This window comes from Schistocerca piceifrons, chromosome 2 (genome assembly GCF_021461385.2).
Source record: "Schistocerca piceifrons isolate TAMUIC-IGC-003096 chromosome 2, iqSchPice1.1, whole genome shotgun sequence".
NCBI classification, from domain to species: Eukaryota; Metazoa; Arthropoda; class Insecta; order Orthoptera; family Acrididae; genus Schistocerca; species Schistocerca piceifrons.
The window spans coordinates 137935509-137952321 of record NC_060139.1 but is presented as its reverse complement, the minus strand read 5'-3'; the positions used below and the strand labels follow the sequence as shown (position 1 = coordinate 137952321).

The 16813-nt window shown below is 40.2% G+C and overlaps 1 protein-coding gene across 1 annotated transcript in view; it reads right to left on the bottom strand.

The window, feature by feature from the left end:
- Positions 1-12728: 12728 nt before the first annotated feature.
- The window catches only part of LOC124775193 (EF-hand domain-containing family member C2-like), a 237019-nt gene continuing 232934 nt past the window's right edge, over positions 12729-16813 (bottom strand). The window contains exons 13-14 of the mRNA XM_047250033.1: positions 15691-15793; positions 12729-12842 (exon numbers count right to left, since the gene is read on the bottom strand). Coding sequence (XP_047105989.1) covers positions 12729-12842; positions 15691-15793 — 217 coding nt within the window. The remainder of the gene's footprint in view (positions 12843-15690; positions 15794-16813) is intronic.

The following is a 16813-nucleotide window of genomic DNA, read 5'->3' as shown; positions in this document are numbered from 1 at the left end:
TCAGCGTTAAGCGTAAGTCGAGCCTTTCTCAACCTGTCAAATACCATCTCCAAATGCTGCACATGCTCTTCCAGGCTTTTTGCGAATCGAGATACAGCATGCGTTTGTTTGGTTTTAAACCTCTGAGAAATCCATCTAATAAACTTTGAAATGTAGTTGGTGCGTTTTTCAGCCCAAAAGGTATACTAAAATATTGGTAATTACTAGAAGTCATGGTAAAAGCTGTTTTAATTCTATGCTCAGGGTGTGCCTCAGTTTGATGATAACCACTTTTTAAATCTAGGACTGAAAAGAACTTGCGCTGACCCAAATTATCTAATGTGTCAGTAATGTTAGGGATTGGGTATTTGTCTCTTACTGTTTTTTCATTTAAGAATCTGTAGTCGCAACAAAACCAATATTTCTTTGTCCCTCTGGTGATTTATTATCCACAGTCATGGTACTCGCTGACCATGGACTATCACTATGTTCTACAATCCCATCTGATAAGGCTGATTCACCATCTCCTCTACTAAAGGCCGTAAATGCTTAGGTAGCCGATACTACTTTCTAAATACTGGCAGATAAGTGTCTGTTAGTATTCTATGTTGTTTGATTGATGTAACAGGTAACACTTCTTCTGCATTTAAAAAAACCTTATATTTATTAACAATGATTCCATTAATGACCTATCTTCACCCTGAAGGTGTTCAAATTTTCCTCGCAATGCAGGTTTGTCGATGGCTCACTCTGTTCTACCTTGTGCCTTAGAATCCTCAATATCTTCCTCTTTGAGAACCTCTAATGTGGATATTAGTAATCCCTTTGGAAGACTCGCTTCGTCTCCCCCAAAATTATTCAGACTTATGGGCACCATAACCTGACCATAAACTTTGCTCGTATGCTTTCTACACTTATGCACAAAACAATGTTGCTCATAAACATGTCATTACTTGTTAGTGGTTCTACCAAACACACAATACCGTATGGAATGTTACTATCTGCTGGTACCCAGATCAGTTTTCCTGTACCTGCTGGTACTCTGTTATGCAAAACAACTTTTAATGTTCTTTTACACAGTTTATTCGATGCCTCCTGTGCAATGGGTACTTCTTGTGATATAGAAACATTTGTAACCATTGTACCGAACAGAAATAACTTACCGTCGAGTTTAATCGTCCGATGGCTAACCAGAAAATGTACCCCTAGTGTCGCAGCGAAATCTTGTCCCACAGCTGGCAACACTTCCATTTGCTCATGAAACCTTGTGTTTTATGTTTTAAACCTGAGCCGTGTTGTCCTGATTGAATCAACTGCAGTGCTGCCTATTGCATGCAACCTATACCTTTGCCGTTTTAGTCTGCTCTTATCCACGAGGTTCAGATTGACAAACGATACGTGTGCCCCTCTATCTACCAAAAACTGATATTGTTTCCATTTCAAACAAGCCACGAACGAACAATACGTCTCTGTATGTGCACTGAATGCACTTCAGTTTGATGAGAGCGCTTCTCGATGGATGGAAGGTTCTCATTGTCTTTTCCCATTATAATGTAGTTACTCTGTTTCTTTGACCTAGACTCCTGTACCTTATTCCCAGTCTGTTGACAATTAAAACACTGTGTTTGGCGACACTGTGCTTTAAAATGACCCTTTCTTCTGCAGTGATAACAATCTTTGTTCGACACAAACATTTTCTGGTCATTCCGATACTTACTAGCAGTATTTATCTCTTTCAGATAATTGGCTACCTGTATCGCTGCTGCTAAATCTTGTGGATTTTACATTCTCATTCTGTGAGAAAATTCTGGAGAAATGCCTCTTAGGAACACGTCCAGTTCCCTGTCCTCACCCTCTGCATCAGCGTCCGCTTTATTAGTCATCTCATAAGTTTTGCCATTCGACTTGCATACCCTGCTCAAAAACGTTTCGACAGTCTCATTTGGCAACTGCCTCAAATTAGTTAACTTTTCTCAAAAGAAGCGGACACTATTTTGTTTTCTGTATACCGTTGCTTTAAGGCATTTGCCATCTCTGTAAATGTAGTTGCTTTACTCAAAACCTCATGGTACATGTTGTTCGTCTTAGTCTCACCCGACAAGCTCACTGTGGTCATTTGCAATGATGTTTGTTCCGACCAGTTGCACAAGCTGGCTGCGGGTAACACAACCTGAATAAAAATAGTGACATCTTCCGACGTTATGTCAGAAAAAAACGAAACAAGACATGTGGTTCCACGAATGGGGTAGGTCTGCCAAATATTAATTTAACTTCACTAGGGCCTGTTTGTCAAGGATCTCCATTTTGACAGTGTAACTGCTGTTCTTTTAATAATTTAACCTGTTGTCAGAGCTGATACCGTGTTCGCTGTAGTAGCAGCTCGCGTTTGTGTTGTATTTGTGCAGTTTCCATTCCTGTCACAGTAATCCTTAAACATCACTCACAATATACACCATAATGAGTATCAAAATTTACTTATTTCTTCGTCTCATCGGCACCCTGTGACACTTAACAAAGCTCTCTTTTGCAGGACCATACTGCAAGTCGAGTATAGTATGGGAATAAACCTATCACAAAGCGGCCTGTGCATAAATAAATTACAAATTTTACAGTCTACTGGTACAAAATACACTTTACCATGATTCCCCTTAAATTCAGATACTAGGATTTGCAAAAAGTAACTCTAAGCCCACTGTGTGTTATTCTGGACATGATCACCACAAAAACTTATTTGTGCGAGGAACAAAGCTTTTCAGCGACTCACCCCACAACTGTTGTTAACTTCTGGTGTGGCTCTGTACGAAACGCTTCATATAGTCTTCTGATGTAGATTCTGTAAGTGTCAGAAGCACGATCACTTCTTGACGCCAATTTTGCAAGAGGCGACTATTGGGAGGTCTTAAGTAGAATTGGTTTTGTGTCAGGAGGCTGTCTCCCAGTCCGCTCCTTGTCAGTTTTCCTCGGAATGATGGTAGTGATCTGTGGTCGCCGGCAGGCAGAGTGAAAGAGGATTCAGAATTAGTTATTTATTTCCATAAAAATACAGGTAGCACCGAGCGAGGTGGCGCAGTGGTTAGACACTGGACTCGCATTCGGGAGGACGACGGTTCAATCCCGCGTCCGGCCATCCTGATTTAGGTTTTCCGTGATTTCCCTAAATCGCTCCAGGCTAATGCCGGGATGGTTCCTTTCAAAGGGCACGGCCGACTTCCTTCCCCGTCCTTCCCTAATCCGATGAGACCGATGACCTCGCTGTCTGGTCTCCTTCCCCAAACCAACCCAACCCAACAGGTAGCGTCTTGCCTCGAAGTTGGCATTGTCTGTCAATTCCCGCTAAGGAATCACGTCGAAAGCGGCCTTCAGTCCGTTCAAGGCAGCTGACGCTGCATACTTTGTTCCAGCTAGCTGCTGCACTGGCGATTCGTGGTTTGTGGTGGCCCCAGTACGGGTTTAACGTGATGCTGCAGCAGGAGTGAAGGTAATACTTGTACCGAACTTACAAACGCCGACTTGGGAGGTGCTCCGTCCCCTCCAGCTCACTGCCCTTCTTCATCATCCGTCGTATTACGATGCTGCTTGCCTTACAGCCGTGAAGATCGACGATATTGGCCTGCCGTACAGGTAGGCCCTATTCAGTCTGCCAGAATGTCAGGAACGATGGTGTCCTAATCCTGGTGGGAAAGAAAGACCTCCAGGTCCTCCCATCATCGACAGAGGCAGATTATGGTGTTGAACTCTACAACTGGTGATTATGGTGAGGTAGCCATTCTCCCAGTAGCGGCTGTTGTTGTCGGTAGCATGCAGATAATCTACAACAGACTTGTACCAGATCTCACTTTGCGATATCAGGGAGTCAAGTGTGAACATCATGTATGCCATCGATCCGCCTGACCAACTCCTTCAGGAGTTAAACTGCTAGGGTATTTATGAAGCAAAGTAGGGGCTAATGTTTACCTGAAGTCATTTGTGATGACAGAATAGGGCTTACTATTATGAAGGTATCAGCGGTTTTCCTTCTGTTGTGCTTGCTTAAAGAGTTTGTCATACTACAGAAATGGTTCGTAAGAGCTCTTGGTACTCTTTGTTGTATTCGCCTTATCTTTCTTTAGTCACATAACGAAGGTGACATGACCCTGTTTGGCTGCCCTGACCCACTACATTCTGCTGAAGTCTGCTGCCTGGCACGACAGAAACGCCAGTGTTGTGTTTTGCCCTGATCCACTCTCGGCGGCGAAATGTGTGCATTGTGGCCGACTTATGTTCACATTGCCATAACGAAGCACGATAGCTCCTCTCTGGGACATTAAAATTTTTACCCGTTTTATTGCCTATACAAAGCTGGCATGCAACAAAACTTTAGGCTGAAAATTCAGTTTAGTCTGTCTAGCACCAGAAAATGGTTTAGCCGCTTTAACATGTTTGTCGGATTGAATGATCTCTCAGTCTTAGATACTTGCAGTTGAGAAGACATTGACAAAAATGACTTCGCTCTTTTGTATTATTGTTGGCACCTTTTGAGTCAAGTATTTTAACTCCTCACCATTTAACCACTCTTTTCAAAATTTTTGCATATGTGGGAGTTTCTTTGGCATCTTTTAAAAATGTATATACAACCAATAAAACTGACTTCTTATTCAAAGTGAAAGAATTAAGTAAATGCATAACAACTATTAGTCTGCTGTCTGTGTATCCGTGATAATAATAATGACTGTAATAACACTGCAATCTGTATTGAGAAGTGCGATTGTTTATTCAACCAACCCACTGTCATCCCGCTGCAGTCTGTTATTGCATCAGATGTCACAGAGTGGGCAATAATAAGCAGAATATTGATTATTTAACTGTGTATTACGCTATCTATTCTGGAAGTCCATCCAAAATACTAATACCATTATTAACTATATGGAATTTCTTGTTTGAACGTTAATATTTTAATAACAACATGAGTTAATTACTTAATTAAATTATATAATTGAATTTAATTAATTAGTATGTGAAGTATGGTAGATTTTCAGCTGTTGGCTGTGAATAACATTTTCTGGCTTTAAGGAATACAAACCTGCCAGAATCATCAGAAAATCGGCTGAATTGCCAACAATGATCCAAAATTAACTTATTCTGGCTGAGCTCATATCTATTGTAAAAATGGATATTAAGTTGTTGTGTCTTCTTAATCTTTATTATGTTGTTTGTTTTGTTTTTGACACACACTGGAAAGGTACTCAAGTTCCCGGTATTTTTCCTACTAGTGTTCTCATACACGAGAGGCAAAATATCTAAAAACAAAAACGTTTTTCGTTTTATAGAGGCAAGTCTTCATTATGCATAAATAAAAACATAAATAAACTCATCTGTTTTAATGAAAATTATTTCAGCAGCAAAAATGGCAGACTTATGTGATGAGAAAAATAATTTTCGATGTTACTTAGCACTTAGCATGGAAACAAGACAAAAAGTATAAAGAAAAAAGTGCTATTAACTGCGTTGTAGAATTTGTTTCACGTGTTTGCTAATACCACACATATTTTTTCGAGCACATAAATGTAGGCCCATGAGTTCTGAAATGTCTGGATGACACTTTTCCTATTTTTCAGTTATCATGGACATAAAGAATTTACCACAAGAATTCTGATGAAAACTTCCACTATGAATGCTGCTTTGGTCATTAAAAAACTGTAGCGTATCATCATTGCTTGTTCCTGTATTTTGTTACTGTGTTTCATAAAGAGGACAGTCCCTCAAAACCTCACTTGCACCTTGCACTATTTAGATGCATACACAGTTTTTGCACTGACGTGTAAACGAAAATGACCACTCGAAACAGACGAGACTCGGTACAGGAATGAAACACCAGGGGCGCTGCAGTAGACTCACTTGTCTCTTATTGATTTATTGATTCTTGTATGGATGACGTCAAATGTTTGTACAATATTTCTTATTAATGTAAACAATTCTCTTACAATATTTTTATTAGTTCTCCTTTTCTAATCAAGTCACAAAATTGTTACATAGTACAATGTTTATGACATTAAGTTACGATCTATAATTATTTCAAATATTCATTTAAAGTGTAGTGGCTGTTATTTAGTATATAGTTTTTTAGGCTTTGGATAAAGGTGTGGGGTTCATGTACACCTTTTATTTCTTGTGGCAGTCTGTTGTACAATTTTATTCCATAGTATAATACACAATATTGCGTTTTTGACTTGTTTTTTCTGTTTGAATGTAAACACTGTCTGGATTTGGTTCCATGGTCATGTATTGTGCTGTTTGTGGTATACAGATTAAGATTTTTCTTATATACATGATGTTTTGAAAGATGTATTCAGACAGAACGGTCAGAATTTCTAGTTTTTTGAATAAAACTTCACAGTGTGCCCTGTTACAGCTATTTGTTACTATTTATATGGCTCTTCTCCATATGTTGAACGTAGTCTGTATGTTCCCAGCACTTATTCCCCAAAACGTTATCCCCATAAGTAAGGATTGAATGCATGTATCCAAAGTAGGCTTCTTTGGTGCAGGAAATACTGCACACAGGTGCAAGAATTCGCAGTGCATAACATGCTGAGGAGACCTTCTTTGTCAAAATTCTCACATGTTCTGTCCATTTCAACTGAAAGTCGTCATTCATTCCCAAGAATTTGGTATCAGTTACACAATCTAGTATATCATCATTTACTTTTAATATAATATCGTTCTCTCCCCCACCCCCCCCCCCCCCCATCCCCATGAACCATGGACCTTGCCATTGGTGGGGAGGCTTGCATGCCTCATCGATACAGAAATCCGTAGCATAGGTGCAACCACAGTGGAGGGGTATCTGTTGAGAGGTGAGACAAATATGCGGTTCCTGAAGAGGGGCAGCAACATTTTCAGTAGTTGCAGGGGCAACAGTCTGGATGATTGGCATCTGGCCTTGTAACACTAACCAAAATGTCCTTGCTGTGCTGGTACTGCAAATGGCTGAAAGCAAGGGGAACCAGCACCCGTAACTTTTCCCGGAGGCATGCAGCTTTATCGTATGGTTAAATGATAATGGCATCCTCTTGGGTAAAATATTCGAGGTAAAATAGTCCCCCAATTCGGATCTCCGGGTGGGGACTACTCAGGAGGACATTACTATCAGGAGAAAGAAAACAGGTGTTCTATGGATCAGAGTATGTAATGTCAGATCCCTTAATTGGGCAGGTAGGTCAGAAAATTTAAAAAGGGAAATGGATAGGTTAAAGTTAGATATGGTGGGAATTAGGAAGTTCGGTGGCAGGAGAAAAATGACTTTTGGTCATGTGAATGCAGGGTTATCAATACAAAATCAAATAGGGGTAATACAGGAGTAGGGTTAATAATGAATAGGAAAATAGGAATGCGGGTGAGCTACTACAAACAGCTTAGTGAATGCATTATTGAGGCCAAGATAGATACGAAGCCCACACCAACTACAGTGGTACAAGTTTATAGGCCAACTAGCTCTGCAGATGACGAAGAGATTGATGAAACGTATGATGAGATGAAAGAAATTATTCAGATAGTGAAGGGAGACGAAAATTTAATAGTCATGGGTGACTGGAAGTCGATGGTAGGAAAAGGAAGAGAAGGAAACGTAGTAGGTGAATATGGAATGGGAGTAAAGAATGACAGAGGAAGCCACCTGGTAGAATTTTGCACAGAGCATAACGTAATTGTAGCTAACACTTGGTTCAAGAATCATAAAAGAAGGCTGTATACATGGAAGATGCCTGGAGATACTGGAAGGTATCAGTTAGAATATATAATGATATGACAGAGATTCAGGAACCAGGTTTTAAATTGTAAGACATTTCCAGGGGCAGATGTGGACTCTGACCACAATCTACTGGCTATGAACTGTAGGTTAAAACTGAAGAACCTGCAAAAAGGTGGGAATTTGAGGAGATGGGACCTGGATAAACTGAAAGAACCAGAGGTTGTAGAGAGCTTCAGGGAGAGCATTAGGGAACGATTGACAAGAATGGGGGAAAGAAATACAGTAGAAGAAGAATGGGTAGCTTTGAGAGATGAAATAGTGAAGGTAGCAGAGGATCAAGTAGGTAAAAAGGCGAGGCCTAATAGAAATCCATGGGTAACAGAAGAGATATTGAATTTAGTTGATGAAAGGAGAAAATATAAAAATGTAGCAGGCAAAGAGGAATACAAACGTCTCAAAAATGAGATCGACAGAAAGTGCAATATGACTAAGCAGGGATGGCTAGAGGACAAATGTAAGGATGTAGAGGCGCATATCACTAGGGGTAAGATAGATACTGCCTACAGGAAAATTAAAGAGACCTTTGGAGAAAAGAGAACCACTTGCATGAATATCAAGAGCTCAGGTGGAAACCTAGTTCTAAGCAAAGAAGGGAAAGCAGAAAGGTGGTAGGAGTATATGGAGGGTCTATACAAGGGCGATGTCCTTGAGTACAATATTGTAGAAGTGGAAGAGAATGTAGATGAAGATGAAATAGGCGATATGATACTGCGTGAAGAGTTTGACAAAGCACTGAAAGACCTAAGTCGAAACCGGGCCCTGGGAGTAGACAACATTCCATTAGAACTACTGACAGCCTTGGAAGAGCCAGGCCTAACAAAACTCTACCATCTACTGAGCAAGACGAATGAGACAGGCGAAATACCTTCAGACTTCAAGAAGAATGTAATAATTCCAATCCCAAAGAAAGAAGGTGTTGACAGATGTGAAAATTACCGAACTACCAGTTTAACAAGCCACAGCTGCAAAATACTTACACGAATTGTTTACAGACGAATGGAAAAACTGGTAGAAGCCGACCTTTGGGAAGATCAGTTTGGATTCTGCAAAAATGTTGGAACACGTGAGGCAATACTAACCCTACGACATATCTTAGAAAATAGATTAAGGGAAGGCAAACCTATGTTTCAAGCATTTGTAGACTTAGAAAAACTTTTGACAATGTTGACTGGAATACTCTCTTTCAAATTCTGAAGGTGGCAGGGGTAAAATACAGGGAGCGAAAGGCTATTTACAATTTGTATAGAAACCAAATGGCAGTTATAAGAGTCGAGGGGCATGAAAGGGAAGCAGTGGTTGGGAAGGGAGTGAGACAGGGTTATAGCCTACCCCTGATGTTATTCAATCTGTATATTGTGCAAGCAGTAAAGGAAACAAAAGAATAATTCCGAGTAGGAATTAAAATCCATGGAGAAGAAATAAAAACTTTGAGGTTCGCCGATGACATTGTAATTCTGCAGAGACAGCAAAGGACCTGGAAGGGCAGCTGAACGGAATGGACAGTGTCTTGAAAGGAGGGTATAAGATGAACATCAACAAAAGCAAAACAAGTATTTGTATGGAGTGTAGCCATATATGGAAGCGAAACATGGGCGATAAATAGTTTAGACAAGAAGAGAATAGAAGCTTTCGAATTGTGGTACTACAGAAGAAGATATTGAATATAATTGGAGAGAAGAGAAATTTGTGACACAACTTGTCTAGAAGAAGGGATCGATTGGTAGGACATGTTCTGAGGCATCAAGGGATCACCAATTTAGTATTGGAGGGCAGCGTGGAGGGTAAAAGTCGTAGAGGGAGACGAAGAGATGAATACACTAAACAGTTTCACAAGGATGTAGGTTGCAGTAGGTACTGAGAGATGAAGAAGCTTACACAGGATAGAATAGCATGGAGCGCTGCATCAAACCAGTCTCTGGGCTGAAGACCACAACAACAACAATAATATGACTGGGTTTTTTATTTAGTCAGAAGTTTATACAGTTTGTCTTTTTCACTTTTAAAGTTACTCTATTCCTTAGTGACCAGTTTTGGGCGTCTCTGAGAACTTCATTGGCTTTTTCTGCTAACTGAGTTGTTTTTTTTCTGCACTGACTATGGTGCTGTCATCAGCAAATAGTATTATTTCTGCATACCTGACACTTTGTGGGAAATCATTTATATGTATAAGGAAGAGGATTGGGCTAAATACACTTCCCTGGGGGACGCCTATATTAATATATTTCGGATCCGATAAGTGTTTTGCTGCTAGTCTTTTAGAAATATGGTTTTCCAAATATAACGTAAACCAATTGAGACTAGAAAGTCGATTGAGTGAAAGGGGCTGCTCAGATTGCCTACTAAATCACACTTCCTTGGATAATGCCTCTTATAATTTCAGTTTCACTGCTCTGCACTCTCTCCTCTAAGAACCATCATTTTATACCACCACAGAATAAGACTGACAATGAAAACTGATGAAACACCCACCAACCAGCTAGAAGAGTTGTCCAAAAACTGGCATTGTCCTACCTGTAAAGGTAAGGGGTGCTGCCTGCTTCAGAGATTCACGTGATTCGACGACAATGAAGAGTAGTGCAACAAATTTGATGTGACAGCTACACTTACACGTTATGTTGTGGGCAATGTGTAGATTATTGAGAAAATTTCAACATAATACTAGAAAGGGGCCATTTTCGCTAAATTATTCAGGGTAGAATCATCAGATACCTTGAAGTAGGTCCATACATACCCCACAGTCACAGCAGTGTTGAATACACCTACCTTTCAAGACTTAGGCAACTTGGAAATGTATTCCTGTACCAGGTCGACAAAGAATAAATACTCAACAGTACTTCCAGTATCCGACCTTAATTCCATGGTGAAATTAGGATGCTTCTTCAAGAGAAATTTCTGTAAACGTAGCAACTGCCTTACAAGTTGTAGCACCTTGACTAATTAAGTAGTGATGGATCAGAGCAGTTGGTCTTCATCCCATACATCTGGAACTTCCTGTCTTTATCATGGCAGACTAAACATTGGACCATAAATAAATGATGGAGCGACCTCTAGACACACGTACTCCATTTGAGTTTGCAGCTTGCACATTCGCAAGGAGGGAATATAATAAGTGATAAAACCACAGAAAAATTATGCAAAGAGCCCTTCTGTGGAGAGGCATTATGTTGGACAGGCCTAAGGAAGTTCATATCTTCGTTGGTAGTCAAAGAAACACTGTTAACAGCCATAGCAGAGAGATAAGATATTAGGTCATATGTGCAACTTTAAGGAGATGCGGCTCAACCAGAATTTCTTTTCAATGGTGATACAGCCCAACCACTTCCAACTTTTCTGGTGGAAGTGACGTCTCTGGACTGGCGAAGGAGGCATCTGGATCTAAGGCTCATTTGAAATATCTGAAATACATTTATAAGACAAACAGCAGGTTGTCAATATCTGTCAAGGGTTTGCCTTATTATTAGAAGCTCTTCTTCAGCAATGGCATCTCCATAATAAGCATAACACATAACTGTCAAGCATTTGTGGGGACTAAAATTAACCTTATTCCTTATCATAGTGGAAAAATTTTATCAGCTTTCTTAATTTATCTTTGAGAATGTATCTTTAATTTGAGAATTTATGTATTTTGGTCACTGTCAAATATCAAATAGCTTTCAATTAAGGTTTACCATTTCCTGTTATAATCTTAGGCCGCCTACTTAGCTGAGTGGTAATATGCTTGCCTCCCATACAGCAGGCCTGTGTTCGATTCCCAGATGGGGTTGGAGATTTTCTCTGCTCGTGAACTGTGTGTTGAGTTGTCCTCATCATCATTACATCCTCATCACCAGCAAGCAAGTCGTCCAATGTGGTGTCAACTGAAATAAGAGTTGCACTCGGTGGCCAAATCTGAATGGAGCCTCCCGGCTAACAATATCATACAATCATTTCATTTTTCTCTGTGTGTTTAAGAACTGATGAACTGATAACTAAGTACAAATCAGATCACATCCTCTATAGAGTCACAGAATTATCAACATATAAAGAGAAAGTCAAGAATCCTCGTAGTTATAGCATATACAGCGCTGAAAATAATCATATGAGGTTCTGAAATTGCCCATTCCGCTTCTTGAAGTCAAAACTGATATTCCTGATCAGGAAGACATCTCATTTGATTCGTGAGGACCAAATAAACAAAAATATTATAATGGCATATGATATTTATTGGCATCTGACTTAGTTTGACTTAAACACTAGAAGTGAACACACCATCACAGATCTGCATGTTTGTCACTGGTCATCCAAAATATAAAAACAAGGAACTGGATGAACAAACTGGATCATCAAAACAGAAGAATGAGAACAGTACACCACTTCTACAGTTTTGTTGTACAAACTTCACAGTACATACTGCCACTCACCAGAATAAAAGTTTCACTTTTCTCAGCAAATGATGAGATGAAAAAGCAAACCATATTTTTTTCTTCTTTAGTTAAAGTTGAGAGCGTCAAATAAAGAAACAGGAGAAACAGTAATATAACACTGAGAGTGTGAAATAAAGAAACAGAAGAAGTAGGGACATAATAATGAATTATTTATTTAAATAACATAAATGGTCACCTTATACAAATTACATAATTGTTTTGATGGATATATTCCACAAATGTAAATGATATAATCTTTAGTATGAACATTTACACAGCTAAAAAAAGTAGCCTGCTCAGTGTTTAAAATAACTGTAGATCATATGCCCAAAAAGTAAATTTAATTCCAAGGATATAGAAGTATCAAAAACACTGTAAAAAATTAACAAACCTCAAAAAATAATCAAAAATTCAGTACCATATCCAAAAACATTACTTACTTGAAATTACAATAATTTTGCAGTTTAACTCAAGTTAGTACTTAACTAACATTGGAATACAAAGTATGTGATTCAAAGTTGTACATCAGATTTATATACAATCATTCATAATGGAAGTTTTCAACTGCTCTGATTGACAATAGTCTTCTCGAGGTCAAGGTCCTTCAGAAAAGAATCAAAATCAATAACAGAAACGGCTGGCTCGAGTTTGGCGTACACAAAACTCAGGTCTCTCTGCAAGATAAAACATTTTTAATTAGACAGTTCCTGCACCTGACAAATATAGATTAATAATGTTGAGAAATGAAAGGACTGATGGGAGTGACTAAAACAAATTACTGTTGCATAGCAGTTAATTCATGGATATGTTTTGACAATAATTAACAGCCTAGCAGAACATATACTGATGAACACCACTGTTTCTGTTAGTGAATTACTAGCTCCAATCTTAATTTTATTATCAGTACTCCAATCTGATTAACTATTCGGAGTTATTCTTTCTTCTCCTTGTTTATATTTATATAGCTATATTAGCAACAGCTTCAGGCATAGTTTCTTTTCTTATTCCCCTTATTAGATCCTAGTTGGACCACAGTTTTATGCACCAGATATCAAACACTTCAAACATCAGTTTAGTTGAATTTTTTTGTTATTCTGCTTCCTATTACACCATTAATCAAAATAAAACATTGTGTACCGTTTCTCAGGCCAGTCTTACAGCAGGAATACTATGGTAGTAAAAATACTTTTCATGATGTAAATCTCCTCCAAATATTTCCATTAAAATGTATGGTAATTGCTACTACACTCCTGGAAATTGAAATAAGAACACCGTGAATTCATTGTCCCAGGAAGGGGAAACTTTATTGACACATTCCTGGGGTCAGATACATCACATGATCACACTGACAAAACCACAGGCACATATACACAGGCAACAGAGCATGCACAATGTCGGCACTAGTACAGTGTATATCCACCTTTCGCAGCAATGCAGGCTGCTATTCTCCCATGGAGACGATCGTAGAGATGCTGGATGTAGTCCTGTGGAACGGCTTGCCATGCCATTTCCACCTGGCGCCTCAGTTGGACCAGCGTTCGTGCTGGACGTGCAGACCGCGTGAGACGACGCTTCATCCAGTCCCAAACATGCTCATTGGGGGACAGATCCGGAGATCTTGCTGGCCAGGGTAGTTGACTTACACCTTCTAGAGCACGTTGGGTGGCACGGGATACATGCGGACGTGCATTGTCCTGTTGGAACAGCAAGTTCCCTTGCCGGTCTAGGAATGGTAGAACGATGGGTTCAATGACGGTTTGGATGTACCGTGCACTATTCAGTGTCCCCTCGACGATCACCAGTGGTGTACGGCCAGTGTAGGAGATCGCTCCCCACACCATGATGCCGGGTGTTGGCCCTGTGTGCCTCGGTCGTATGCAGTCCTGATTGTGGCGCTCACCTGCACGGCGCCAAACACGCATACGACCATCATTGGCACCAAGGCAGAAGCGACTCTCATCGCTGAAGACGACACGTCTCCATTCGTCCCTCCATTCACGCCTGTCGCGACACCACTGGAGGCGGGCTGCACGATGTTGGGGCGTGAGCGGAAGACGGCCTAACGGTGTGCGGGACCGTAGTCCAGCTTCATGGAGACGGTTGCGAATGGTCCTCGCTGATACCCCAGGAGCAACAGTGTCCCTAATTTGCTGGGAAGTGGCGGTGCGGTCCCCTACGGCACTGCGTAGGATCCTACGGTCTTGGCGTGCATCCGTGCGTCGCTGCGGTCCGGTCCCAGGTCGACGGGCACGTGCACCTTCCGCCGACCACTGGCGACAACATCGATGTACTGTGGAGACCTCACGCCCCACGTGTTGAGCAATTCGGCGGTACGTCCACCCGGCCTCCTGCATGCCCACTGTACGCCCTCGCTCAAAGTCCGTCAACTGCACATACGGTTCACGTCCACGCTGTCGCGGCATGCTACCAGTGTTAAAGACTGCGATGGAGCTCCGTATGCCACGGCAAACTGGCTGACACTGACGGCGGCGGTGCACAAATGCTGCGCAGCTAGCGCCATTCGACGGCCAACACCGCGGTTCCTGGTGTGTCCGCTGTGCCGTGCGTGTGATCATTGCTTGTACAGCCCTCTCGCAGTGTCCGGAGCAAATATGGTGGGTCTGACACACCGGTGTCAATGTGTTCTTTTTTCCATTTCCAGGAGTGTATATAAACGAACTACTCACATGGTGAACAAGATAAGCAACATTTGTTTGAATTTCAGAAAGATTAAGAGATCTGATGGTTTACTTCGAATCAAAAGCACTACCTTCATATCCAGCTTCAAACAACATTATTCCTCTATGTGCACAGCCATGCATGTTCATTTTTATGCATGTCCAGTCATGCTTTCTGAGAACAAAATTCAGAATGTGTCTAATGAATGGCTACCTTGTGAGTTATCAGAACGAAGTAGCTCATTCATATGATCCAGTTTTACAGCATAAAAGACACACAGAAGTACCTACAAGTTTAAAGAATATATTTATCACTGTCAAAGTGTGTCTCTTCTGATCATTTAAGGTTGCAGCTCCAGACCTCTCAGTCTCAATTAATATAGTGCAACTCTTTCACTGCCACTGATCATGCCTAACTCTCAACATTATTGTGACTTGGTATTTCAACAGAATGATATCTATCCAGATGTTGCTCATAATGGTCACAATATCTTCCATATTTTTAAGATATTTTTCACACATGCACTCAACTGAAAATGCATGGATGCTATCTGTCCCAAGCATGCATTGACAAACTAATATGAGCAATGCAGACTCAAGGGAGTCTCTGTTCTAGAATTCTCAAGACAGTCTCTGTTCTAGAATTATTTCAACAGTCTCTTACAGTGACACAACTGTGTGAAAAGCTATTTACAACTGATGATGACTATTCATTGGTCTTCATTTTTATGTCTTATTTTTGTATAGGTCTCAAATATACCACATACATGCCTAATACTTTATCACTTACTACATCACACTATATTTAGTTACTGAACTATATTATTTCCAATACTCTTCTTACCCTATAGTCATCTGGTAAACAAGGAGCCGCTTTCTCCTTCTTTGTGTTCAGAAAATCACCCAGTTCTAGATAAGAAATGTGACCACGTTCATTATGCTCCATCCTGTAACCAGTGAAACAATGAAACGAACCAGAGAAATGTAAGTGAAGTACTAAAATGAAGTTAAAGTTATATGTTTTTTTAATTAATGAAATAAGTTTACCTTTCTATTCTGGAATATTACTGTGGGTCTTGTACTCTTATTTTGACATGAATTTGTGAACAAAAAAGAAAAACAGTACTAATGTCTTGCTTTATAGTTAATAATGTTCAAACAAGCATAAGAGGATCAATATCCCCAATAAATTTCGTTCTCACTGTTATTTTCAGTATTCACATCTGTCTAAATCTATCACCATGTTGTTGTTAACTATACAGAGTGTTTCAGTAGGGAAAATATTTATGTTAAAAGATGATAATTTGGACCACACTACAGCAAAAATTACACAAACACAAGAGTCATTCACAATAATCACCATGAATTTCATAGATAGTTGCTTTTTACTGTTAATTCTGGATTAATAATTTTAATTCAGTGCAGTACACCTTATAGTCATCTGTCAGTGCCTGAATAAAACCTATCCAAGCCGCTGGATAAGACATGGTAACGTTGTTGAAAGACCACCAACATTGTTTAAGTTTTCTCCACTGGACTTTTTTTATGGGTTTAGCCTTAGATTAAATAACAGGCAAAAGATACAGAGACAGAAGGAGCCATCCTCTCAAATCGTAAGTATGTATGAATATGTTAAAGTATTTGACAGGCATTGGTTCCTGGACTCGCATTCGGGAGGACGACGGTTCAATCCAGCGTCCGGCCATCCTGATTTAGGTTTTCCGTGATTTCCCTAAATCACTCCAGGTAAATGCCAGGATGGTTCCTCTGAAAGGGCACGGCCAACTTCCTTCCCCATCCTTCCCTACTCCGATGAGACCGATGACCTCACTGTCTGGTCTGCTTCCCCAAAACAACCAACCAACCATTGGTTCCAGTTGGTAACAAAACATCTGTTTCATAATATATGGACTGATTCGAGGTTTTCTTATTCATAAGGGAAAATTGGGAATAATACTCAGCGAGTT